At 52.5% G+C, this 23,049-nt stretch overlaps 12 protein-coding genes across 12 annotated transcripts; 4 read left to right on the top strand and 8 right to left on the bottom strand.

Annotated features, from left to right (window-relative positions):
- Positions 1-753: 753 nt before the first annotated feature.
- M436DRAFT_61508 (histone-fold-containing protein) lies at positions 754-1,317 on the top strand (the record flags this gene model as incomplete). Its single annotated transcript, XM_013574881.1, has 3 exons — positions 754-769; positions 839-921; positions 1,000-1,317. The coding sequence occupies 3 exons, from the start codon at positions 754-756 to the stop codon at positions 1,315-1,317; spliced, it is 417 nt and encodes a 138-aa protein (XP_013430335.1).
- A 346-nt stretch (positions 1,318-1,663) lies between these two features.
- M436DRAFT_79496 (PDT-domain-containing protein) lies at positions 1,664-2,871 on the bottom strand (the record flags this gene model as incomplete). Its single annotated transcript, XM_013575077.1, has 2 exons — positions 1,664-2,641; positions 2,815-2,871. The coding sequence occupies 2 exons, from the start codon at positions 2,869-2,871 to the stop codon at positions 1,664-1,666; spliced, it is 1,035 nt and encodes a 344-aa protein (XP_013430531.1).
- A 345-nt stretch (positions 2,872-3,216) lies between these two features.
- M436DRAFT_39633 (26S protease regulatory subunit 4) lies at positions 3,217-4,655 on the bottom strand (the record flags this gene model as incomplete). The annotated part of the gene is made up of 2 exons (XM_013574581.1): positions 3,217-3,467; positions 3,524-4,655. The coding sequence occupies 2 exons, from the start codon at positions 4,653-4,655 to the stop codon at positions 3,217-3,219; spliced, it is 1,383 nt and encodes a 460-aa protein (XP_013430035.1).
- Positions 4,656-5,292: 637 nt separating this feature from the next.
- M436DRAFT_70611 (uncharacterized protein) lies at positions 5,293-6,184 on the top strand (the record flags this gene model as incomplete). The annotated part of the gene is made up of 3 exons (XM_013574968.1): positions 5,293-5,574; positions 5,630-5,952; positions 6,010-6,184. The coding sequence occupies 3 exons, from the start codon at positions 5,293-5,295 to the stop codon at positions 6,182-6,184; spliced, it is 780 nt and encodes a 259-aa protein (XP_013430422.1).
- A 436-nt stretch (positions 6,185-6,620) lies between these two features.
- Positions 6,621-9,164, bottom strand: M436DRAFT_40389 (WD40 repeat-like protein; the record flags this gene model as incomplete). Its single annotated transcript, XM_013574714.1, has 4 exons — positions 6,621-6,880; positions 6,934-8,700; positions 8,758-9,012; positions 9,065-9,164. 4 exons carry the CDS (start codon positions 9,162-9,164, stop codon positions 6,621-6,623), a joined length of 2,382 nt encoding a protein of 793 aa, XP_013430168.1.
- Positions 9,165-9,869: 705 nt separating this feature from the next.
- Positions 9,870-10,561, bottom strand: M436DRAFT_61503 (inorganic phosphate transport PHO88; the record flags this gene model as incomplete). The annotated part of the gene is made up of 3 exons (XM_013574880.1): positions 9,870-10,264; positions 10,325-10,464; positions 10,521-10,561. The coding sequence occupies 3 exons, from the start codon at positions 10,559-10,561 to the stop codon at positions 9,870-9,872; spliced, it is 576 nt and encodes a 191-aa protein (XP_013430334.1).
- Positions 10,562-10,948: 387 nt separating this feature from the next.
- Positions 10,949-14,333, bottom strand: M436DRAFT_39862 (glycoside hydrolase family 65 protein; the record flags this gene model as incomplete). Its single annotated transcript, XM_013574629.1, has 4 exons — positions 10,949-12,235; positions 12,286-12,575; positions 12,627-14,095; positions 14,155-14,333. The coding sequence occupies 4 exons, from the start codon at positions 14,331-14,333 to the stop codon at positions 10,949-10,951; spliced, it is 3,225 nt and encodes a 1,074-aa protein (XP_013430083.1).
- A 403-nt stretch (positions 14,334-14,736) lies between these two features.
- On the bottom strand, positions 14,737-15,621 carry M436DRAFT_39662 (phytanoyl-CoA dioxygenase; the record flags this gene model as incomplete). Its single annotated transcript, XM_013574586.1, has 1 exon — positions 14,737-15,621. One exon carries the CDS (start codon positions 15,619-15,621, stop codon positions 14,737-14,739), a length of 885 nt encoding a protein of 294 aa, XP_013430040.1.
- A 536-nt stretch (positions 15,622-16,157) lies between these two features.
- Positions 16,158-18,102, top strand: M436DRAFT_40023 (Sec1-like protein; the record flags this gene model as incomplete). Its single annotated transcript, XM_013574658.1, has 4 exons — positions 16,158-16,271; positions 16,325-16,520; positions 16,576-17,075; positions 17,137-18,102. The coding sequence occupies 4 exons, from the start codon at positions 16,158-16,160 to the stop codon at positions 18,100-18,102; spliced, it is 1,776 nt and encodes a 591-aa protein (XP_013430112.1).
- Positions 18,103-18,666: 564 nt separating this feature from the next.
- On the bottom strand, positions 18,667-19,461 carry M436DRAFT_14681 (uncharacterized protein; the record flags this gene model as incomplete). The annotated part of the gene is made up of 1 exon (XM_013574476.1): positions 18,667-19,461. A coding segment is annotated over one exon (795 nt), but the record flags the coding sequence as incomplete, so codon positions are not given.
- Positions 19,462-20,079: 618 nt separating this feature from the next.
- Positions 20,080-21,195, top strand: M436DRAFT_70604 (alpha/beta-hydrolase; the record flags this gene model as incomplete). Its single annotated transcript, XM_013574967.1, has 5 exons — positions 20,080-20,282; positions 20,333-20,372; positions 20,429-20,553; positions 20,615-21,111; positions 21,164-21,195. The coding sequence occupies 5 exons, from the start codon at positions 20,080-20,082 to the stop codon at positions 21,193-21,195; spliced, it is 897 nt and encodes a 298-aa protein (XP_013430421.1).
- Positions 21,196-21,451: 256 nt separating this feature from the next.
- On the bottom strand, positions 21,452-22,477 carry M436DRAFT_61497 (ribosomal protein S3Ae; the record flags this gene model as incomplete). The annotated part of the gene is made up of 4 exons (XM_013574879.1): positions 21,452-21,493; positions 21,550-22,153; positions 22,233-22,289; positions 22,413-22,477. 4 exons carry the CDS (start codon positions 22,475-22,477, stop codon positions 21,452-21,454), a joined length of 768 nt encoding a protein of 255 aa, XP_013430333.1.
- Between the last annotated feature and the right edge of the window lie 572 nt (positions 22,478-23,049).

The raw sequence follows: 23,049 nt of genomic DNA, 5'->3' as shown, positions 1-23,049 counted from the left end.
AGACAGCAACCGCGTTCAGGCGTGAAAGGAAGCGTAGAGCAAAACAAGTCGATGCCAGATACAATATGCAGAAGAGCAAACGAAGCCAGCCGAGGACGGACTCTACAACAAAGTAACAGAAACACTCTCAGAATGAGAGCGAGGAGCATATGCTCATCAAAACGCCAAACACGACCAGTGCTGCTGGTGAGCGTTGTCAGGTCGGCAACAAAGCATGCTCAGCTCCCACACCAAAGGACTCGAGAGACGAAACATAGAAGACTGTTGTAAAAACTGACACAGAAAGGTAGGTGGCGTGATGTCGGCGGACATTGATGCTTCTTCACATGGTACAAGGACCGAGATGGTGCCCCGGTAATGGTCAACATACAAGCAGTACCAAGTCGCAGAACACATGTCAACAGCCATATTGACGCTCGAGTCTTTTGACAGGGCAAGATCCGACAAGGCAGACTCGTGGCACAATGGACGACAGGGAGCCCTTGTACATTCTTCAGCATGAGCATGCCTCGGCGGACCCAAAAGCACGCCAAGTCGAGCCGTTGGCTTTGGGTTGGCAACAAAACACCTCCATCATCCCAAGGAAGCAGCCCCTCAGCTTCGAAGCCTTGACGCGTCGTTTGCCCTTCTATCCCACGACCCAACTTTTATCAACTCGACACAACCACAAAATAACACGCCAAGACACGCGCAGGCTCGGTCGCATCCTCTCCAATAACCCCACAAGACACGCGAAACTCGTCAAAACACAATATGCCTGGTGGAAAGGGTAGGCTTGCACCATGTGCCCATCGCGTGCCACGACCTCTCTTTTGCTGACCATCCTGTCAACCTACAGGAAAGACTGGCGGCAAGACCGGTGGCAAGGCAGGCGACTCCAGCAAGACTCAAAAGTCGCACTCGGCAAAGGCTGGCTTGCAGGTACGTTCCTTCTCGTTGCTTCATCTGCCAGCCCATGACGCGTCAAGAACCCACTCTCACCTTGTTGCTCTCAAACAGTTCCCCTGCGGTCGTGTCAAGCGTTTCCTCAAGTCGCACTCGCAGAACAAGATGCGCGTCGCCGCAAAGGCTGCCGTCTACGTCACCGCCGTCCTCGAATACCTGACGGCCGAAGTCCTCGAGCTCGCCGGCAACGCCGCAAAGGATCTCAAGGTCAAGCGCATCACCCCTCGCCACCTCCAGCTCGCCATCCGCGGTGACGAGGAACTTGACACCCTTATCCGCGCCACCATCGCCTTTGGTGGTGTGCTTCCGTCCATCAACCGCGCCCTGCTGCTCAAGGTCGAACAGAAGAAGGGGAAGAAGGATGTCGCATAGACGTCAAACAATGCTGTCCGCGTTTTGGGCTTTGGGATTGATGGCTGGCTTTCATGGGTTTCATTTTTTCTTTTTGCTGTTTGATCTGCTTTTTCTCCACACACTCCTCCTCCATCCTCCCTCCAGGCTTCGGCTCTTTGCATCTCAGAGATGCTGCAAGGCTTACCCGAATGGCAAGACTTGTCTTGTCGGGCGTTTTCCTTCTCACGTTTTACATCTTGGCGCCGGCAGGAGACCGGCGTGTGGTGGCCTGCAAACCATCTGGAGGCGGATGTAGCACTAGGTTGCACGGTTCCGAAGTTATTCTTATCTTGTTTCTATACCCTTAATTTCTTTCCGACAATCTTCATTGCTTCTGCTGCAGAGCATTCTCCCAGCTGCCTAGCCATCTCCATGACCTGACGACATTATCCAAGCCTGTCAACGTGTCGTCGACGGCAGCCTGGCCTCGCCTGCCAGAGAACTCAACAAAGAACATGTAGTGCCAGGGTGCCTCGCCGCTTGGGCGAGGGTTGATGCTGGTCAAATTGATGCCTTGAGTCTTGAATACGGCCAGAGCATCGGCCAGCGCTCCTGCATCGGTGTGGGAAACAGTAAAAGAGAGCAAAGACTTATACGCCCGAGTGTGCTCTTGACTATTCTCCTCATCAGGCGAAGGCGACGTGTCCTCGAGGCTTCTCCTCCGAATGATGAAGAAACGCGTAGCATTGTCCTTGTCATCCTCAATATCGCGTGCCAGGAAATCCAAGCCGGTCATTTGCGCAGCGATGCCACTGCTGATAGCTGCTGTCGTATTTGTCTCATCAGCCGCCACGAGTTCTGCTGCTCGCGAAGTGGATGACACGTCCTGTCGCTCCACACCCTTGAGATAGCATGACAAGAAAGTCTTGCATTGTCCCCAAGCCTGTGGATGCGAATATAGCTTTTTGATATGAGACAGATCAGTCAATGGAGCTGCACGCGAGTTCGTGGGGTTCGGGTTGCCAGGTCTAGGTGTAGCATGGCCAGAACTGCTCGGGCTTCTGGTTCCATCCCGGAGTGCCTTTGTTGATGCGGGAGCATGTGCTTGACTGGAAGCTGCAGGATGACCGAGCAAACAGTGATGTACTTCGACATAGCGCTCGCCACAAACGACAATATCCGGATGTTTTGCACTCTGGTCGGCAAAGAGGTCCAGCGTGAAAACTACAGATCCATTTGTCGAATTCTCGAATGGGACCACACCGAAATTGGCCTTTCCCGATTGCACCTGGCTGAAGACATCTTCAATTGTCGTCTGTGGCGAAAACGTATAGTTGTCTGAATCAAAAGCACTCAGTGTTGCCTGTTCTCAATATAAGCCTTGTTCTTTTGAAGGTAGTTGTGACTCTTTAGGGTAGAATGATGGACACATCGTCTTCTCGGAGCACGCATAGAATTTCAATACGATACTGCTCATGTCTCAAGGTGCAAATTCATATATAGCTGTAGGAAACAGTCAGGAGTGTTGTATCTTACCTGATGTGTGTACGAGGCTTTTGGACCTAGGTAGGCAATTTGCTCGTGTGACTGCATCTCTGCACGTATGCAATTTCTCTATTGCTCAATGACTATCGGACTCAACAAAGCATAAGAAGCGAGATTCTGAAGATTCAGAAGACAATTGGTATGATGAAAGTGGGTTTGTAGATACAGCAATAATTGATGTTTGACCACGCCGAGGTCGGCTTTTGGAAATCCTCGTTGGAAGCTTGTTGCCGTACCGCGATGATCTCCACTATCAGTCGGCTCAAATGTCATCAAATTCATAAAATGTACACGAACAGCTTTCATATCATCATGTATTGGACTCCCATTGTATGCTATATAGTATTACAACCATCGATCGTGCATGTGGCCTGAAACCCAAGGAGCGAGTAACTACAAGTAGAGACCTTCGGGCTCGCCCTCGCTCTTGGTCTTGAGCACACTCTCTCTGGCTGATCTAAAGTCGGCCATGTTCACCCTCATTCTGCGCTCTCTCAGCGCCATGAGACCAGCTTCACTGCACATGGCACGGATATCAGCACCCGAGAGGTCATCCTTCTGGTTGATAAACTCTTCGAGGTCAACATCCTCAGCCAGAGACATCTTGGATGTGTGGAGGGTAAAGATCTTGCGCTTGGTGTTTTCTACATGCGACCATTAGTCAGTGGTACATTGGAAAATTCTCGAGATATAGACTTACGGTCGGGGTTCTCAAAGAGAATCTTGCGATCGATACGACCAGGTCTGATAAGGGCAGGATCCAGTGTGTCGATCTTGTTAGTGGCCATGATGACCTTGACATCACCACGGTCATCGAAACCATCCAGCTGGTTCAGAAGCTCAAGCATAGTACGTTGAATTTCACGTTCACCACCCGAGGTGGACTCGTAACGCTTGGTACCAACAGCATCGATCTCGTCAATGAAGACGATACTAGGGGCATGCTCGGCGGCGACCTGGAAGAGCTGTCTCACAAGTCTAGGACCGTCACCCAAGTATTTCTGAATCAATTCACTACCGACGATGCGCAGGAAGGTAGCACTGGTTTGGTTTGCAACGGCCTTTGCGAGTAGTGTTTTTCCAGTACCGGGAGCACCGTAGAGAATGACACCCTTTGGTGGCTTGATGCCCATCTCCTCGTACAGCTCAGGGTGGAGTAAGGGCAACTCGACAGCTTCGCGGACTTCTTGGATCTGTTGTTCCAAACCACCAATGTCGGCATATGATTCAGTGGGAGCTTTGTCGAGCTTCATGACCGAGACGAGAGGGTCGGCGTCGTCTGTCAAGACACCGACGACCGAGACGGATTTGTGATGCAGAAGAACGCTTGCGCCAGGCTCGAGCAAGTCCTTGTCGACGAAGGACATGATGCTGACGTAGTATTCGGGACCAGTGGCAGATGAAACGATGGCGTGGTCGTCGTCGATGAGCTCCTCGAGATTTCCGACGCCCATGGGGCTACCTCTCATGTCGTCAACACGGCTTCTTTCGTCGGCGTTGCGGTCCATGGCATCACTGTCAGCGGGGGCGGACGAGGGCTGTTGGGCGGTTGCAGCTCTGGCCTTGCGCAGTCTCTCCTGGTTCTCGACATATTCCTCCTCTAGTAGCAGATGGTCGTGGATGCGTTGCATGCGCAGGTATCGGAGCTTGCAGCGGGCGGTAGGGTAGATGTTGGGGAGTTTAGCGGCGGCATTCGGACCGGCCTGCTTTCTCTTCTTGCGGCCGATGCGAGTGGTGGGCTGTGGCGGAGGCTCGTACTTGGGCTTATCCTTCTGCGGGAGTGTAAGCAGGAGTGATGGGTAGGATGGGTGGAGGCAAAGGTACCTTGGCATCTTTCTTGTCCTTGTTGTCGCCTCCCTGACCGGGAGGGCCACCTCCAAGGCCAGACTGGTTCGCACCCTGTGCAGAAGTCAGTACGATGGAAATGTGAGGTAGATGGCAAGACGGAGACGAACCATGATTGATGGCGGGTGTGGCTACAGTGGCCAGAGGACGGCGCGAATGAGATGGGGTCTTGGGTCGGGTTCCAAGGTTAGACGAGCAGCGGCGTGGACCGAGCAGTATGTTGGAGACGAGAACGGGCTGGATGGCGCAGTGATAGCAAAGGGTTGATGGATGGCGAGGCAGGTGCAGGTGCAGGCGCAGGTGCAGACAGACGCCCAGTTGATTGTGTCGACGATGACGCTGGTCAAAGCGTGGGTTAGCGTGCTGTACGGAATGACATGTGCCTCGTCGACGTGAACCATCTCAAGTCAACTCGACTTCGCCCTTCGTGCTCTCTCTCATAATCACATACACACCCTTGTGACACGTCTGAACAGCTGCCTCTCCCTCACTCCTTGGCCTGCAACCCCGTCTATATACCACTCGAATCCGTCCTTCACCCGGCTCCGCACTCGGACTATACAACCCCGATTCCGATCAAACCACACACGCTCTCGCTTTCGACCTTGAACAGCGCCCACAGCCATGGCGGCGAACAGAAACCGCCGCCTGGTCAAGGAGATCCAAGACGTCCAGAAAGACTCGCACTCGGGCGTCTCGCTTGAGCCGCTGAACAAGGCCCAAACCGGCTCCGATACTCTCGATGACTTGACACATTTCAAGGGCGTCTTTCGCGGTCCGCCCGATACTCCCTACCACGGTGCTACTTATAACGTCGACATCAAGATTCCTAACGACTATCCCTTCCAGCCACCCGTCATGAAATTCACCACAAAGATCTGGCATCCAAACATCTCAAGTGTTACAGTCCGTCCAATCGCCCTCCTTGTCCGACTTTCCTTGCTAACACATCCATCCTTAGGGTGCCATCTGTCTCGACACTCTAGGCTCAGCCTGGTCTCCCGTCCTCACCCTCAAGTCCGCACTCATCTCTCTCCAGTCACTACTATCCTCGCCCGAACCAAAAGATCCTCAAGACGCAGAGGTCGCTCGCATGCTCATCACAAACCCCAAAGAGTTCGAACACGTCGCTCGTGAATGGGCAATCAAGTACGCCGGTGCTCCCACAGGCGCCCCTGGCTCCGAAGGCACCGGTGCAGAGGGAAGTGGAGGCGTGACCGAAGAGACTCTCAAGAACAAGGAGGACCAGAGACGGCACAAGGCTGAAGCTGCAAAGATCGCTCAGTGTGTTGGCCTGTACCACTTCGATCATGGATCAGACTTTGCTAACACGTGCTACAGGTATCACGGATACAACAAATCTCTGGTGGATCGCTTCTCCGCCATGGGCTTCGACGTCCCAACCGTAGTGGCCGCCTTCGAATTCACTGGTATCGACAAGAACGACGGCGAGGACTACGAACTCGAGGAGGAGTACATGGGTGACATTACCGCAAGACTATTTGGGGAGGCGTGATCTGCCTCTCATCTTACCTCTAACTGCTTTTTCTAGCTGGCATGTCTTTGTGAAAACGAACAAAAAGCAGGTTACGCGAAACACGACATTATGATGCTGTACTACACTACTCATTTCTTCCAAGCTTCGAGTACGGCTTTGGCTCATCCAAGCGGCTGATAGGCTTGCTTGCTTCACCCATTCACTACCAAATAGGTACATAATCCTTTCTCACAAATAGCAGATGAATACTTAGTATATCTTCACACCATTTGTTTGCTGCACATTCGGATTTGGCAAAAGGAAAAGAGGGTTCTGGTAGCCCCGTCAATGTACACGTCTTTCATGGTGCTGTCTAGCAAGACATCGGTCTCTTCTTCTTAATCTCGACATGTAACTCTCCGTGTTTTGAACACGAGGCCATGTTCCGTATTCGCAAGGTGGATATACGGTGGTGCTATCGCGCAAACACCTTGACTACACCGTCGCCGCCTGCACTGACGACATATCTGCCGTCCTGACTCCACACCACGCTGCAAACGCCTTCGCCCCTCATGGGTCGGTGCGACGTAATGTCTTGCGTGCATTGCCTCTTCTCAAGCGACCAGAACCGGATCGATGCATCATGCCCAGCTGAAACTGCTTCCCTGCCGTCCTTGGACAAGGAGAGCGATGAGATGGCTGAGGGATGTGCGAGCATCGTGTATGTGCATTGCCCTGATATCAATTAGTAAAAGAGACCCTGACCTTTCGCAGGAATCAAAACTTACCGCTGTTTGCATCGAAGAATCTAATGTATCGATCCTCGTGGCCACTGACAATTACGCCCTCGACACCTTGTGCTGAGCCCGTCGGCCCGGCACCCACAGATTCCTCTTGGTCCGCTCTATCCATATATGACGATCCTGTTTCTAGGCCGAGCGATGCACTGCTAGTGGCAACCACGGCGTTGATGCTTGTAGTCAATGTTCCATCATACGTCTCATTACTCGCCATTCCGATGATCTCTTCGCCAGTCCTTGTATCAAAGATAAGTACGCTCGAGTCTGTATATGAAACAACAAAGTTCTCGCCTGACGGACTGAGAGGAGAGATGCAAGTAGGCGCAATCCCTGGAGCAGACTCGCGCTCGATGCTGTGAACAAGCGTGTAGTGGAATGGTGTACTTGTAGCCACGTTGGGTTGGGGAGAACTGGGGTGGTTGCTGCCAGAGGTGACAGAGTGACGACGGCTACCACCACGTCTGGAACCTGCTTGCGGAGAGACCAATTGTGGTGGAGCACTGACAGACCAGATTTTGACAGTGCCGTCAGCAGAACCTGTGGCAAGCAAAATACGATCAGGTCCACCGAAACTCGAGCTCTGAGTTCCAAAGACGGACGAAACGGTTCCAGGTAAAAGACATACGGTCCAGACAGCATCCGTGTGGCCTTCCAGAGTGGCTTTCGGATCGACTCGCCCACGCTCCCAAACACGAACCGTAGCGTCCTGGCCGCCTGAGAAAATCCAGCCGTCTCCTGACACACGGCCTCCTGTGGAGAAGCTGGTCGAAGGACATGCTGCGAGAGAAGTGACCACACCCTCGTGGCCGCGGTGGGTGAAGTAACAAGCGATATCCAGATCGTTGTTTGCGTTGTTCTGGAAGTTGGTGTAGCTAGCGGGTATGATCCAGCGTTTTATTGTACCATCGTCGCCAGCAGTACAAATTTCGGGCTCCGATGGGCTGCCGCCACCAGTGAATATGACGGATCGGACAACATCGAGATGACCGCGAAGAGCAAACTTGACCTTGAACTGTGACGGATCTGGCTTTGCAGTAAGCTCCGAGCCACTATCGTGAAGATCATGGGAACCGGAGCTTCTTCTCCTGGCCATTCCTTGTGAGCCTGACGATCTGCGACGACCTGAACCAGTACGCGGAGGAGATCTTGAAGGAGGGTTTGCTGCACTAGGGAACAAATCCGTGTCAGGTCTTCGGGGAGGTTGGGGCAATTCGGTAGGAGGTTGTTCGGGTAGAGATTGTTGGTCGTCGAAGTTCCAACCATCGACCGAGGAGTCCTGAGTAACTATGGAGCGAGGAGCGGCGTCCGGAGTGGAAGCGACAGGACGACCGTACGAATCGTAGGAATGTGTAACCTGCTCTACGGGCTCGTCCAGTGGTACGAATTGAGACTGCGGAGGCTGGGGTAAGGTATGGGTAGGAGGTTGTGCAGGGGGCATAGACAGAGCGAGGTGACGCTTCTGGTCCTCGGAGGAGAGATTGACTGGAGGCTGCAGTTGTACATGGGAAGAGGGAGGGTAGGGTCTTCCGGCGCGACGTAAGTAGAGGTCATCGAGCGAGACTGGAGGATCAGGTAGGCCGGTATAGGAAGCTGGAGGGTTCTGCATGGACACGTGAGGCGGCGGAGGGTGCGGCTGAGGAGTAAGCAGGTATTGGACTTCGTTTAGGCATCGGTCGAGGAATTTCTTGGACTTGTCTCTGTACTGCTGCTTGTCGGGAGTAGTGTCGAGGAACGAGTTGTGCAAGTCGTGGGATGCTACAGACGACAGATCAGCTGGCCGGCCGTGCGCGGCTCGTGTGGATATGGACTGACGTCTGGCAGAGTGCGAGACAGCACCGTCTGGTTGTAGGGGCGCATTGGGGTCGCTGCCCTTCTTCTTCCTCTCCTGCTTGAGGGCGCTTTCGAGCATGCGCACCTGTCGTTCGAGCTGCTCGTTGATTCTCTTTGCATGGCGAGACTCGCCCTCGTGCTTTGCGATCTTAGCCTTCATCTCAGCGCGCTCAATGTCCCATGCGTTCCGGGCTCGCTCGTGGTTGTGCCATTCGATCTGGAGGAAGCGCATAACGCCTGGGTTGCTAGCGTCAGCCAGTAGGTCGGCCAAGAGGGAGGTCAAACATACCCTGCAACGTGTATTCGGCACCCTGCGGACCATGGTGGTCGTTCGCTTGGGCGGCATTCGTGGCGTTGTTGAGCATACCGCCTGTTTGTTGGTATGCCATGGCGGCCGGTCTCGTGCTGCCTCGAGCGCGCGCTCTCGTCGTCGCTCTCTCCTACTCTGTCGGGGATGATGCGGCTCAGGACGTGTGGAGCATTGGCGAGTTGCTGGTGCTGCCTGGCGTGTGCCCGTATTGGCTCAACTCGGGGAGGGCGAGTCGTGGGTGGTGCAATGTAACATGTGTCGGTGGACGACCAACTCCCAAAGCACCAAGACCACGCACGTCCACACTCACTTGCATCGGCTAAACTCGAGAGCTCTCCGCAACCATCACAATTACACCCCTTTATTTATTCATCTGTTTCGACTCTACGGTCTCCACCAGATGACAGAATGTAATACTGTTTGTCTGCTGTTTCCACTACATGAGACCTCGCCGTGTGCTGGGCCTACAACTCTCACACTCACACTCTTCTCCTGAAAGCTCTCGACCGAGGTCCTCGCTATAGCAAGGCACAAGGGTTTCCGGACCAGAGCTGTATCCAACGAGAGCTGCGAGGCGAGATAATCGCATCCCAATAAACACCATCCTGTTTCTCGAATCTACTCTGCATTTTTATAGCTATACGCGTTGCATGCTCTTGTATGTGAGAGCCATGACGTGATTGATCTTTTGTCCATTTGCGCAGTGCTATGACAACTCCACGCATCCGCTTTTCTTCTACCTAGACGTACATCACGCGCCATGCGCATGCTCGAGCTGACCCCTCTACTCGTCCTTGACACCACCTCTGCCTGCTTTTTCGGCGGCCTCGATGCTCTTCTTGTCGGTCTTGATATCACCGGCACCCTGCATGCCCATCAGGCCGCCAGAGGCCTTCCAGGGTCTCTTGAGCTCGCCGACGGCAGGCTGTCCGAACAAGTGGACCTTGACCAGGTTGCCCTCAAAGGCGCCCTTGAGGGGGATGATGGACTGGATGAGGAGGGGGTTGGTGTACTGGAAGTAGAGATGCATGACGGCCATCATGCCGACACCCATGAGCTGACTCTTGAACAGGCCACGGAGCTGCTGAGCGTCGTATGCGTGCACAGTAGTGGTGACGGGCTTGGGCTCCTCGGTCGATCCCATGGGTGCGGGCTCGACGTACTTGATAACGGTGAGATCTGCCAATCCAGTTAGCCTTGGGCTTCTTCTTGCTGCCACGCGTCTCGGTCGCTACTGACCCTTCTTCTTGTTGATCTGCGCCTGCACATAGAGGTAGATGCCGGCGATGATCAGGTTGGACACGACGTATAGTGCGCGAACTGCCATCAGGACGTTGGGGTCTTCGAAGGCCACCTTCTTGGAAACCTGCATCATGAACCTGCCCCCGAGTCAATTTTTGCGTCCAGCCCATCTCCGACAGTGTCGCGTGCGTACAGGATGATGACCAAGTTGGTCACTTGAGGGTTGAGAGCCATTTTGACGGGTTGTTGCTGTATTGCGGTTTGACAGTCGGACAAGGATCGAGTGATGGAGAGCTGGGGAAGAAAGAGCGACCGCGGATTCCTTTATGAACACGTCGGCGACTGCCGATTGAACTGTTGGCGGGGCTGGACCCTACCCAATTTCGCCTGACCCGTCCACATCCTAGCTTCTTCCAAGCACTTCTATCTCGGACTATCTGCCTCTCTTTCAAAGCTTCGGTATATCGCGCCTTTTTGTATCATTTGCTTCGTTTGAACATGATTGCAATCGATACTATTTGATCTCACGGTAGCGAGCGACCATGCCAACATCGAATTTGCTACCTAGCCATCTCGTTATTGTGTACATGTCCTCTACCACATAAAACCATTCTTGCACGATTACAGCATGGCCATCGCCATCACAACGCCGCTAAGTAGCCACAAGAGTCCCGATCCACCAACGGACTTGAAGCCTGTGTTCGATGCAAGAAGCGATGGAGAACTTGGGGTTCGTGTAGCCGTGATCGATGCGGTTGCCAGTGAGCTTACTGATCCTCTTGTTGAGCTCGGAGTCACAATGCTTGTAGTCGTGTTCGACGACGTTCCGTTGGTACCAACACCGCTTCCAACCACACTTGTACCATTGGCGCCCAGCAGATTGAATTCGGCTACTGTAGCGCCCAGCTGGTCTCCTGTTGCTTGACAGCCACTGATCTCGAGTGTAACATACTGTCCTGACCAGATTGGAGTCGAGAATCTGAAGTACGACATATTACCGGTGTACTCCTGGACAATGTCGTTGGTAGCAGCATTGTACGGCATTGAAATAGTGATATCAGAGAATACTGCCGTCCGAATATCTGTGAGACTGCTGTTTGATCCGCTTGTGGAGTTGTAGACGAGCACGCGGGCTGCCGTTGGTGGACGGCTTCCCCAATCAAACGATACACCGGTCAATGGCTGATAGTCCACGTTCTGCATATCGACAGTCAAACTCGCAGGCTGGCGGTTTCTAGGTTGCCAACGAGTACTGGCTGCTCCATCAACGGCTGCAAGAGGGAACTGGCCTGGTTGATATTCTCCTTCTGAAGTGACCGGCAAGCATTGGACGAGGTTTCCGGGTGTGGTCAGATTGTCAAAGTATACACGATTCTCGATCGTCACCGTCTGTCCAAGTGCTATGCTGATATTACGGCCTTCTTCGAGGGAAAAGCCGATGGTGATCGGCATAGACTGGTTTCCGTAGATGTCACTGCTGTTTGGTGGCAGATAGGTGGAAACGTCCATCCGAGTCAGATTGGTATGAGTGTAGTTCATGGTGGCCTTGATTCCTGCTCCGCCAAAGATGACGGTGCGGAGGCTGACATAAGGGATCTGAGGTGGCAAAGCTGGCTGGAGGATGAGTTGATCCTCTACCACTCGGGCACCGAGCCATCCCATTGGGCCGACCTGATGCCAGCCGCCAGCTCCAGTCATAAAAGGGAACGCCGGGTTTGTGCCGCCGTTGAGGGTGAAGTTGTCGACCTGCTGCTCGGAAAATTGATACCAAGGCGCACGGGTGTATGCTTTAAATCCGTTTAATGCGTATGTGAATGAAGAACAGCCAGATGGGGAGAGTGCGTTTGCGGAGATCGAGTAAAGACTGTAAGTCATTGCAGGTCCGTCGGGAGATTGCTTTACCGCGTACTGGTTTCCGTTAGTATGTTTTCGAGAGGTAATTGCATACATGTGCTCACGTAGTCCAGCGAGGTGAGCTTATCTTCTCTAGTGTAGTTCTCCGAGCTGTAATCCAAGGGGTAGTTGATCAAGTCAACATCATCTTGCTTGATTACTGCCGTGTTATTTGCTCCGAGAAACTCTGTCAAGATTCCAGACGGCGCAAAAGGCAAGGCAACATTTTCTGCAATCAATGACCAGTTGGACTCGACGTTCACTGAGAATTCCTCAGAGTATCCCTGGGTCCACTCGATGATCTTTGCGACTGAGGCAAGCGTGTAAGCGCCATCGGGAACCTGATTAGCATATTCTGTGTGGTTGTCAGCTCAATGATAAGTACATATTATCAACTCAAACTTACCATCTGGATCAGTTAGGTTGGCAATCGAGTATCCATCGACAGTCTGGTTGTACTTGACCAGTTCGGAGAACATCTGCACAATCGCATCGTTCACGGGAATGGCCTGATCCTTGAACCAGCTGTCGTCTCCAGTGACTCTCCAATAGAGCAGGTTGTTCAGGAAGATGTCGCTGTTCAAGTGGTATTGGTAGTCAACACAAGGTCCAGTACCAGTACAGTTACCGAAACGGCCACTCGTCCAAGGGTAGATAATAGCCTCGCTAGAGAAATCATTCTCCTCGGCGTTGATCGCTGCTTGCGGTGATAGCATCACACGATATTTGGGGATCTGAGCCGCATATTTGGGGTGTGAAACAGAAACTCCGGGTGACATGAAGATATCGGCATCCCAAAACACCAACCCAGCATAGGAATCAGAGCCAAGACCTCCCACGCTGATCGACCAGTGGTTCAGATCGCCTCCGTCCTCGGGGAGAAGATTTTGAAGCAGATAATGAGCGTTTGCCTTCGAGATGATCTGCATATCGACTACATCTTGATCGTCCGGAAGAGAGCCATCGGGGAGGGTGTAGTCATCGACCATATCATCTGTAAGAAGGTCGGCCCATGCTTGTGCGCTGCCTTGGAAAAGCTTGTCGAAGCCGGCTTGGGAGGCTTGCAAGGATGCGTCTTGTGCAACAGCCTGTGGGTCGCTGAAGCCGTCAGAAGACGCGATACCGATGTATTTTGTGATGGTGACAGCAGCACCAGCATTCAGCTCTATGTTCCAAGACTGTCCGATAGTGCTATCGTTCGAAGGGAGGTAGAAGCTGGAAGAAGCGTTTGTGCGAGACGCCACATCAAGACCTGGACCCTCTACAGTCGAGAATATCCAGGCAGTGATGTTTCCAAGCCAGTGTGGGGACACTGCAGAGTAGATCGTGGTAGAGTTGTCAAGTGTACCTGAGGAATGAGGATCGGATCGAACAGCACCTCTTCCGTCGATGAGATCGGTGACAGTAGCATTGATTGAAGAAGAAGACACAACCGAAAGCCGGACGGCAGCGACGTTGGGCTGAGAGCGGTCCATAAACATCTCATAAGACACAGACAAACTGGAGTTTGAGCTCGGAGTCCAGGTGTAGTTCCATGTCTGTAGTCCATTCTTCAAGGATCTGGTAGAGCTGAAGTCTGAAATGGCGGAACTGTCCACCGACGCATTCAGAATGGCACCCTCAACTTCAAGAATGAGGTTCGGCCAGTTGGGGATACCAGCAATCACACTCTCTCCACCCTTCAAAAGCAGTTCTGGGAAGTTGGTTCTAGTGGTGTTTTTCTGAGAGTTGAAGAAACCTGAAACGGTACAGAAGGTCTGCCTCGGATTATCCAAGGGCCAGCCGTTGATTGGTAGGTTACCACCATTAGGATCGGTCAAGTTGACATCTGCCTCGAAGAAAGGACCGGCAGCAGCGAGTCCGCATCCGATGTATCTAGATACTGGTCAGACCAATACATTCTGACTTGGACTACACAGTGTCGTCTGACTTACCCATTGCCCATTGGAGCACGCGACTGATATTGACCTTGGATTAGGCTATCTGTGCTCAATTCCCAGAGTGCATTGTCCCAATTAGTAAAAGTCGATGGAATGGAGAAGTCGGCATACTGGGCCGAACAGTAAGGCAGAATTGCCAGTAGACCAGGCAGCAAAGCTCGCATACTGGCCATTTTGGAAGGAAGGATATGGGAGCGGCTCTCGAGAATTTTCAAGACATGGCGTTCTTATATCACAAAAGATGCATGTCTCCATCGTGCATCCAATATTATTGCGGGGAGATCATGATGCGCGTCATGGGACCGCGGCACCAAGCTGGAGATGTGGAGAAAAGGCTTCCAAGGTTCCGTTTTCATGCCGACTTGTCTCTGGGCTCACTGCAATTCACGCAATCTACCCTTGCAATGGCTTCGGGCTTGCCGATGCTGGTTGCTACATCATACGATATCCATGTCACTGTCTAGTGATGTCCGATCCTATGAAACCTTGTCTGACTTGGCATGTGTAGTTCGCAAGCCACGTCCCAGAGAGGCCATGACAAGAACTTCAGAAACCGGCTGAGCTCGTGTCAACCCCTCACTCGTCGAACGGCTGGGAAAAGCTCAGAACCTGGCCCGAGCCCATTGCTACCAGCCTGCTCCGCATGTCGTCTGCCAAAGCAGAAGAGTCCTGATCGTTGGTGTGGTCTTGCATTTTGCTGAAGTCACAACGTCCGACCCACGCGCCGATTCCGTGTTGTAGCACGTTTCTAGCTCTGGCAGGATCGGCGCCAACGATGCCCATGGATCCATGGAGAGTCATTCTCTCCGCTTGGCTACTGTACACACCTCTATGCAGGATGTTGTTGTTGTAGAAGATGATGTCGCCAGGCTCCATGGTGACAATCATCTGTCCCGGCATGTTGTCTTCGAAGGGGTCCGCACACCGTTCTTCCTCTGTCCTTGAGCGCATATGGGAGCCGGGCACGACGACTAGAGACTGATCGGGATATAGGGCTAGGTTCCATTGAGCATGAAGCATTGGCTCTTGCAGACGTTCCAACTCGTCTTGAGCCGAAACGTCAGGGCCAATGTCATCCCGATGCCATCGAAGAGCGAAGTCGGCGTCAGGACGAATCAAAAGGTTGTACAATTCGAGAACGAGGTCGTCAGGACTGCATTGCAAGATGTCGGTCACGGCGGTGATGATGTAAGGTGCGAAATATGAGGCAGCAAAGGTGTCGTGGTAAGGGAGATCGGGATGCATCAGATGTTGCACACCCCATATGCCCTCTGAAATATCTGCGTTCCAGGGAGGAAACTGCTTTGGTAGAGTCCTGACGTGAGGCCAGTCTCCCGTGCGTGCCAACCGCGCAACGCATTGACAGGCAGCTCTCAAAGCTTCGAGCTGGTCTGCCCCGATGGCTGAGGGTATCCGAACAAAGCCATCTCGAGCTAGCGAATCGCGCAGTTTCGATGACATTGCAGGACGAATTGGAGAGAACGAACCCGAGAACGAATATGATAATGCCGAGAGATGTGCGGAGTATCGAACCAAGATGAACACAAGGTCACATGAATTTGTGGCTATCTAGATATGAAGATCTCCCAAGCAGACCGATGGCCTTTGCCGAAGCTGATGTTGAGAATTCCGGATAGACGCCATGTTGGTCGAATGTTCCGGATAAGCGGATATTTGAATGGTATCACGGGTAGATGAAGAAGTCGCAGTCCTTGACCAGTCTCTGTATGAGAAGCATATCAAATATAGGTAGTAGAGATGGATGGTGGTATTGTCTCCCCGAGAGCCCAGGGTGCTACCACCGACGATGCGCGTAGGCCAATGCTACCACTCCGCATTTATCATCGCTCCGACCGTCATACCGATACTCCTTTGGTCAACAAACACCAGACCTTCCCAGAACAACTGACGACACTCGGGTTCCGCGACACGATACCACCAGCACACATCTGTAATACTCGTATTTCACCAGGAGGGTCCTCGACTTCGCAGCAGCCATGGACGCGTTCCAGGCCGTCTCGGGCTATGTTAGCAAGATGGTGTCGACTGGAGATGGCGCTACTGCCTCCAACGCTGCCAAAATGAAGATACTGCTCTTGGACAATGATACTGTGAGTTGCTCAGCCTCGCTCAAGTAGCTGTATGTGGTTAACACTTGGCCCAGGTCTCGGTCGTATCGTCAGCGACAACCCAATCCGCTCTCCTGAACCACCAAGTCTACCTGACCGATCGCTTGGACAACCACAACAGAGAGAAGATGCGCCACCTCCGATGCCTCTGTTTCGTCCGCCCCTCTCCCGACAGTATCCAGTTCCTGATAGATGAGTTCCGCGACCCCAAATACGGCGAATACCACATCTGTATGCCCTGCCCTGCGACCGCCATGGAACGATCTTCTGACTGATACAAGGTCAGACTTTAGCAACATAGTCAAGAAATCCTCCCTTGAGCGCCTTGCCGAAGCCGATGATCATGAGGTCGTCAAAGCCGTCCATGAATGTTTCGCCGATTATCTGGTCGTGAATCCAGACCTTACCTCGCTCGCCCTCGAACACCGCCTCTGGAGCTCCAACCCCGATATGTGGAATCAAGAATCGCTCTCGAGAGCCACAGAAGGCGTCATTGCTCTGCTTTTGTCTCTCAAGAAGCGTCCCATGATTCGCTTCCAGAAGAACAGTCTTCTTGCGAAAAAGTTAGCCACAGAGGTTCGATACCAGATGACCCAGGAGGAACAACTCTTCGACTTCAGAAAGACCGATACCGCTCCGATACTACTCATCGTCGACCGAAGGGACGACCCCGTCACGCCATTGCTCACTCAATGGACATATCAAGCCATGGTACATGAACTCCTGGGCATAAAGAATGGCAGAGTCAATCTCAGTCATGTACCAGACGTCCGGCCAGAGTTCAAGGTGCGTCACACGTCCAATTAATACAGCGCTTTTGGTTTGACTTTTACTTATTTTGTCTAAGGAAATCTTCATCAGCCAAGACCAAGATCCCTTCTTCAAGAAGAACATGTACCTCAATTTCGGCGACCTTGGCCAGAATGCCAAAGACTATGTCGAGCAATTCGCTTCAAAACAACAGTCAAGCCATAAGCTCGAGTCTATCGAGGATATGAAGCGATTCGTTGAAGACTATCCAGAGTTCCGCCGCCTATCAGGGAATGTTACCAAGCACGTCACATTGGTCACAGAACTCAGTCGCAGAGTTGGCGAGGAGAATTTACTGGATATCAGCGAGCTGGAACAAAGTCTTGCTTGCAACGAGAATCACTCAAACGATCTCAAAGCCCTACAGCGCCTAATACAAGATCCCAAAACACCTCCAGATAACAAGCTCAGATTGGTGGCCATCTACGCTCTTCGATACGCCTCACATCCTTCGAACTCGACACCAGCACTTATGGACCTCCTGGCAGTAGCCGGCGGACTCTCTCGCCATCGTATCAACCTGATACCAAAACTCCTTACCTATGCGCATTCTTTGCAGTCACTACCACAGACTGGCGCCATTCCGGATCTGTTCCAACCATCTTCTATATTTCAAGGAGCCAGGGAGCGCTTCAACAGAGGTCTTGGTGGCGTGGAGAACGTGTATACACAGCACTCGCCTCGACTAGAGACAACAATACAGGACTTGATCAAGGGCCGTCTCCGAGACAACCAGTATCCTTTCGTTGAAGGTGGCGGTACCACACGGGACAAGCCTCAGGATATCATTGTATTTATGATCGGTGGCGCAACATACGAGGAGGCAAAGATGGTCGCGCAGGTAAACGCGAGTAGTCCGGGTGTAAGAGTGGTGCTGGGAGGAACCTCGATTCACAACAGTGCGAGCTTCTTGGACGAAGTTGAAGAAGCAGTCGACAGTTGGCCAGAAGCACCACCGACCAGTGCAGCAGGCAGACTGAGGAAAGAAGTTGGCAGAGGTTGATGTGCCGCAATTGATCAAGACGATGCACCAACAATTAGTGTTAATGCCTACAAATCAGAGGATACTGTTTGCCCGTGTGCTGCGATTCGTAACTCGTTGTCTCCTACACTCCTCTCTCCCACGAAGCTACAGAGCGCAATGCTCGCTACAAAAAGGCACAGTGATTTGGAAATCAGGGGTGTATCCGAAGAGAGCCTGAACAACATCGCATCTCGATGGATACGATCTAGTTCTCGAGAACACTGTGCATTTTCATAGCTAGACTCGTTAAAAAATCTTTGCACACGGAGAGGTGCAACTCTATCTCTAGTGAATTGTTATGCGCTGCTCGTATGAGCGTAATGCGCAATGTGTTTGTAACAAAAATGTATGACTACTTACTTAGCGTGCCAATAGCTTGAAACTTGGATTGAGCTGTAACGACTGACACTTGAGTATCGACGACAGGACATGCATTAGGTGAAAGGTCGGATCAAACTTGGCTCTCTGATAGTAAAGTCATCTTGCGAAGTTGTCTTGCACAACAACTTGTTCAGCCTATTGCTGAACCGTATCCGCGTTGGTCTCTTTGGCAGCAGCTTCCAACTTCCTCTGCTCGCGCAAGACACCAAGTTTACGGGCGGCCTCATCGACGATATCCTTACTCTTCACCATAGCATCCATGGCGGCACGATTTCCTGCCTCGACCTTATTTTGACCCTCACCAGAGCCAAGAAGTTGCTTCTCGTGGCCCCAGCCCGTTAGGAACAAGCTGATGAAGTACCTCTGCATGTGCTTGGTCTGTTCCATAGGTCTGTTCTCGATATATTCGAGCTTCACATCCTTGCCGACAATCCTTTGCTGGAGCTCTTGCTTTGCATTCTGGTTGTATTCGTTGAATGTCGCTCCGCCGTCTGAACTTATCGGACCAAATTCTCGGAGTAGAATCGGTGCCCAGAGCTCCGTGAGCCAAATTTCTGCACGCTTGAAGCCATCCACCGGGTCGGACAGAATGACAGCAGCCACGTATGCTTCAAATACGTCGGCTAGAATTTTGCCAGAGGCCCTTGCGAGTTCGCGCTCGCCTTCTCCAGCTTTCAGACAGTCCTGAAAGTGGTAGGCCATGCTGAATTGTGTTAGTGTGTCATTCTTGACCAAGCGCTCGCGTATCTGTGCTTGACGGCCCGCGGCAAGATGGGGATAGCGTGAGAAGATGAGGCGAGTGGCGATGACTTCCAGATAAGCATCTCCCAGGAACTCGAGCCGTTCGTATGTCATGTCACCGACCGCAGAAGTACGGTCATGCTGGCTGCTGGACTTGTGAACGAAAGGTGCCCGTGAGTAGGGCCCATCAGGGACTTGAGGCAGTGTAGGCAGTGAGAAGTTTTGACACGCAGATGAGAAAGATGTCGTTGGGTTTTGAGAGCCGACTTCGGCGCCTTCGATGGTAGAAGGCTGGAACAAGTCCAGCGATGTGGTAGCCGTATTGATTGAAGAGAAAGATTTGGATAGTTTGACAGCGCTCTCGTATGCCTCATGACCAAGGAGTTGCCTCGTACTATCCCGGCGATTAACCAGTGCCTTGAGTAGTGCTTCCAGATGTATGGTGGAATCGGGCAATGGAGCAGTTTGATGATTCAGTTGTGATGAGCTTTTAGATTGTCGCGGCTGAGAGTAAGCGTTGCGAGGACGATGATCTGGTTGATTGTCATGTGCGTAGCCTCTTTGACGCTTTGAGGAAGCATGTTCATCGTTTGGATAGGCACGTTTCATGTTGTGGACGGGTTTGATGGAAATGGATGTCGACAAAAGTTGCTTCAGCATGTGAAAAGAAACATCCAGATCATGATCATGCACCATGATGATGAAGCAGCTCTAGCGGCGGCCCGGCCCGCGCTTGCCTCCGCTCGTGGCCCCGGATAGGCCCTAGCATCCGAAACAATTTCCGTTCAACATTTGTCCAGGATCAGCTACCATGTGATCTTCAAGCATCCCAAGATGCTGGCAACAAGAACATTCGCCCAGTCGCGGCAAGCATCTCGACCGCTCCGTATACGCGCTTTTTCATCAAGCCCGATCAATGCTAAGTTGAAGCTTGCCTACGACTTCTACGAAGCCGAGAAGCCTGCCACCAAGAAGGACCCCATTGTCTTCATCCATGGTCTCTTTGGTTCCAAGAAGAACAACCGGAGCATGAGCAAGTGAGCGCACTTGTTACACTTTGCCCCATGCGATGCTAACTCCAATTCAGAGTCTTTGCTCGTGATCTGAACCGTCCCGTCTACGCTATCGTACCTCACCCTCCCGGAAGCACTTGCGACCATCACCTCTGACACCAATCGTTCAGGACTTGCGCAACCATGGCGAATCGCCTCACGATCCGAGACACGATTACACTGCCCTCGCCGAGGATGTCGAGGGCTTCCTGCAAGAGCACAAGATTGAGCGTCCTGCTCTGATCGGCCATTCCATGTACGTTGTACACCACTACACCACTCCTTGATGTTGCGCAACCACGTTGACGCCAGACAAGGGGCGCCAAAACAGTCATGGCAGTAGCTTTGCGCGGCAAAGTGCCCATCTCCAGTCTGATTCCCGTCGACAATGCACCCGTCGATGCAGCCCTGAAGAGCGACTTTGGAAAGTACATCCAGGGCATGCGCAAGATTGTCGACGCAAACGTACAAAAGCAGTCCGAGGCCGACGCTATCCTGGCCGAGTTCGAGTCCAATGTCGGCGTACGTCAATTCCTGCTCACCAACCTCGCCCGCGGCAAGGACGGCATCCAAAGGTTCCGCATCCCTGTCAAGTACCTTGCGAACGCTCTCGACAACATGGCCGACTTTCCCTTCACCGATCCAGACCAAGCGCGGTGGGAGGGTCCGACTTTGTTCGTCAGAGGCACAAAGAGCCATTATGTGGCAGACGAGACACTGCCCATCATTGGAAGGTTCTTCCCGAGATTCCAGGTTGCAGATGTCGATAGTGGGCATTGGGTCATCAGCGAGAAGCCTCAAGAGTTCAGAAACGGTAAGTCGAAACAATGTACATTCGTACGTCATGGACTAATGCATGTCAATAGCCGTCGTCGAGTTTTTGCAGGACAAAGAGTAGGCGGATTTAGCCATGTAGAAGCCAAAAATAAATCATGTTCGAAGGTCACTCAAGAGGGTCGTGATTGCGGAAGGTGTGAATGTGCGTGGTATCATAAAATTGAAATTGGAAAATTCGGAAGGCTTTTGACGATTCTTTTTTTTGCCATGAAAAGTAGCTAACACGAAGATGCCTAAAGCATTCCTTTTCCACGTCGAACGCCGGGCAGCAACGTGTCATGCGGACCCCAACCCATCTTGTTCCATTCATCAAATGCTTACACGCTCTCGAGGACGGTCTCCTTGAACTCACGCTCAACCTGTGACGGGTCAGTATGTGGCAGAGGGTGTTTTTGAATGTCGGGATTGAACACACCTTCTGGCCGGACTCGTCGGTGTTGGACTCGCCGTGGAGGTTGAGGAGAGCGCCGAGGTCGAACTTGGGCGACTTGAGGAGCTTGACCTTGCGGACGTGGACGTTCTGGAGAGGGTAGATGCCCTGGGTGGACTTCTCGATCTCGCGGCCGATGACCTCGGGGATGAGCTTCTGGGTAAGCTGGGCGAGGGTGCAGCTGCTGGCCTCGCGCGACATGATGTCGGTCATCTTCTTGCGGATTTGTCTGATTTGCGAGCTGCGGGCGTATGTGGTCTTCTTGATCTGGTTGGGGCGTCTCTTGGTGAAGGCGATGCAGAACAGACGGAGGAGGTAGTCGTCGGTGGTCTTGACGACGACGTTGGCCTCGATCAGGGACTGCCACTTGCGGACGAGCGAGCGCAGCTTGTCCGAGGTGAAGTCGAGACCGTGGAAGTTGGTCAGGCAGTTCTTGCCCTGAACCTCGTCGACTCTCAGGCGGACCTTGCGGAAGGAGTGGTCCTCATCCTTCTGGAGATCGGCGAGCGAAACCTCGAAGATACGGCCCTTGAGAGCGTCGTTGGCGTTCTTGAGACCGGTGGTACGGTTGACGAGGGTCTTGCCAACACTTTGGAGGCGTTAGTAAAGATTTTTTTTTCTTTTCCGTCCAGTGGCGGGCGCAGATCGGGATTGGCGAATAAACGTACTCTCTGATGGCGAAGGTGGAAGGGGCCTTGAGGTTGTACCAGTCCTTCTTGGCGAAGCTATAGGCGCAGTCGTGTCAGTCAAAGGTTCGTTGTATGGTATGCGCGCGGTTGTAGGTGTGTGTGTTGATGGGGGCCAAGGGCCGTCGATGTCGGATGGTGCAGCGAATCGTCTTGACTCACGGGTCGGTGCGCTTCTTCAAGCCCTTCTTGCCCTTTGACAATCTCTTGTTCTTGCCGACAGCCATGTTTGCGTCTCTGTATGGCAATTAAGACTGGTGTGGAAAAGGTCGCGGTCGCAAGGGAAAGGAATATTCAAAGTGCAGCCAAATTTGGGGGTTGTGCGTCGTCGCTTCGTGGAGGCTCACGTGACTACCAAGCCCGAACGAGCTCGGTCCTTCGCTGCCCTTCTCCGACTATCACTCCTGTCCATCACCATTATTTACTATATTCACTTGTTTTCGTTCTGTATTTGCATCTGTAATGATTTACTCGACCAGTCTAGTCTCCGGCGTCTTGGAAAACAACAAAGGTGGTAGAAACGATGTATATTGTGTCGCCTTGCCTACCTAGCCTCCGCAGCACTGCTGGACCCTGGTTAGCATCAATGATCGGTCAAGTGCTTTGCTTGTCGACATCTTGCTTGGTCGTGTGAGACACCGCACCTCCGGGACACCCTTTGCTCAATGCTGACCAAGAAGCGACTGAATTACGCCCTCGGATTTCAGACCAACTCAATCATTTCACATATTGATAGCGTCGAGTTGGACTGTAGTCTTGACGTGAGCCATTGTATAATACCTTCGAGTCCCCTAGTGTC

This window comes from Aureobasidium namibiae, assembly GCF_000721765.1.
Source record: "Aureobasidium namibiae CBS 147.97 unplaced genomic scaffold scaffold_3, whole genome shotgun sequence".
Taxonomy (NCBI): Eukaryota; Fungi; Ascomycota; class Dothideomycetes; order Dothideales; family Saccotheciaceae; genus Aureobasidium; species Aureobasidium namibiae.
The sequence above is the reverse complement of the archived record's forward strand: the minus strand, read 5'-3'. Positions and strand labels throughout refer to the sequence as shown.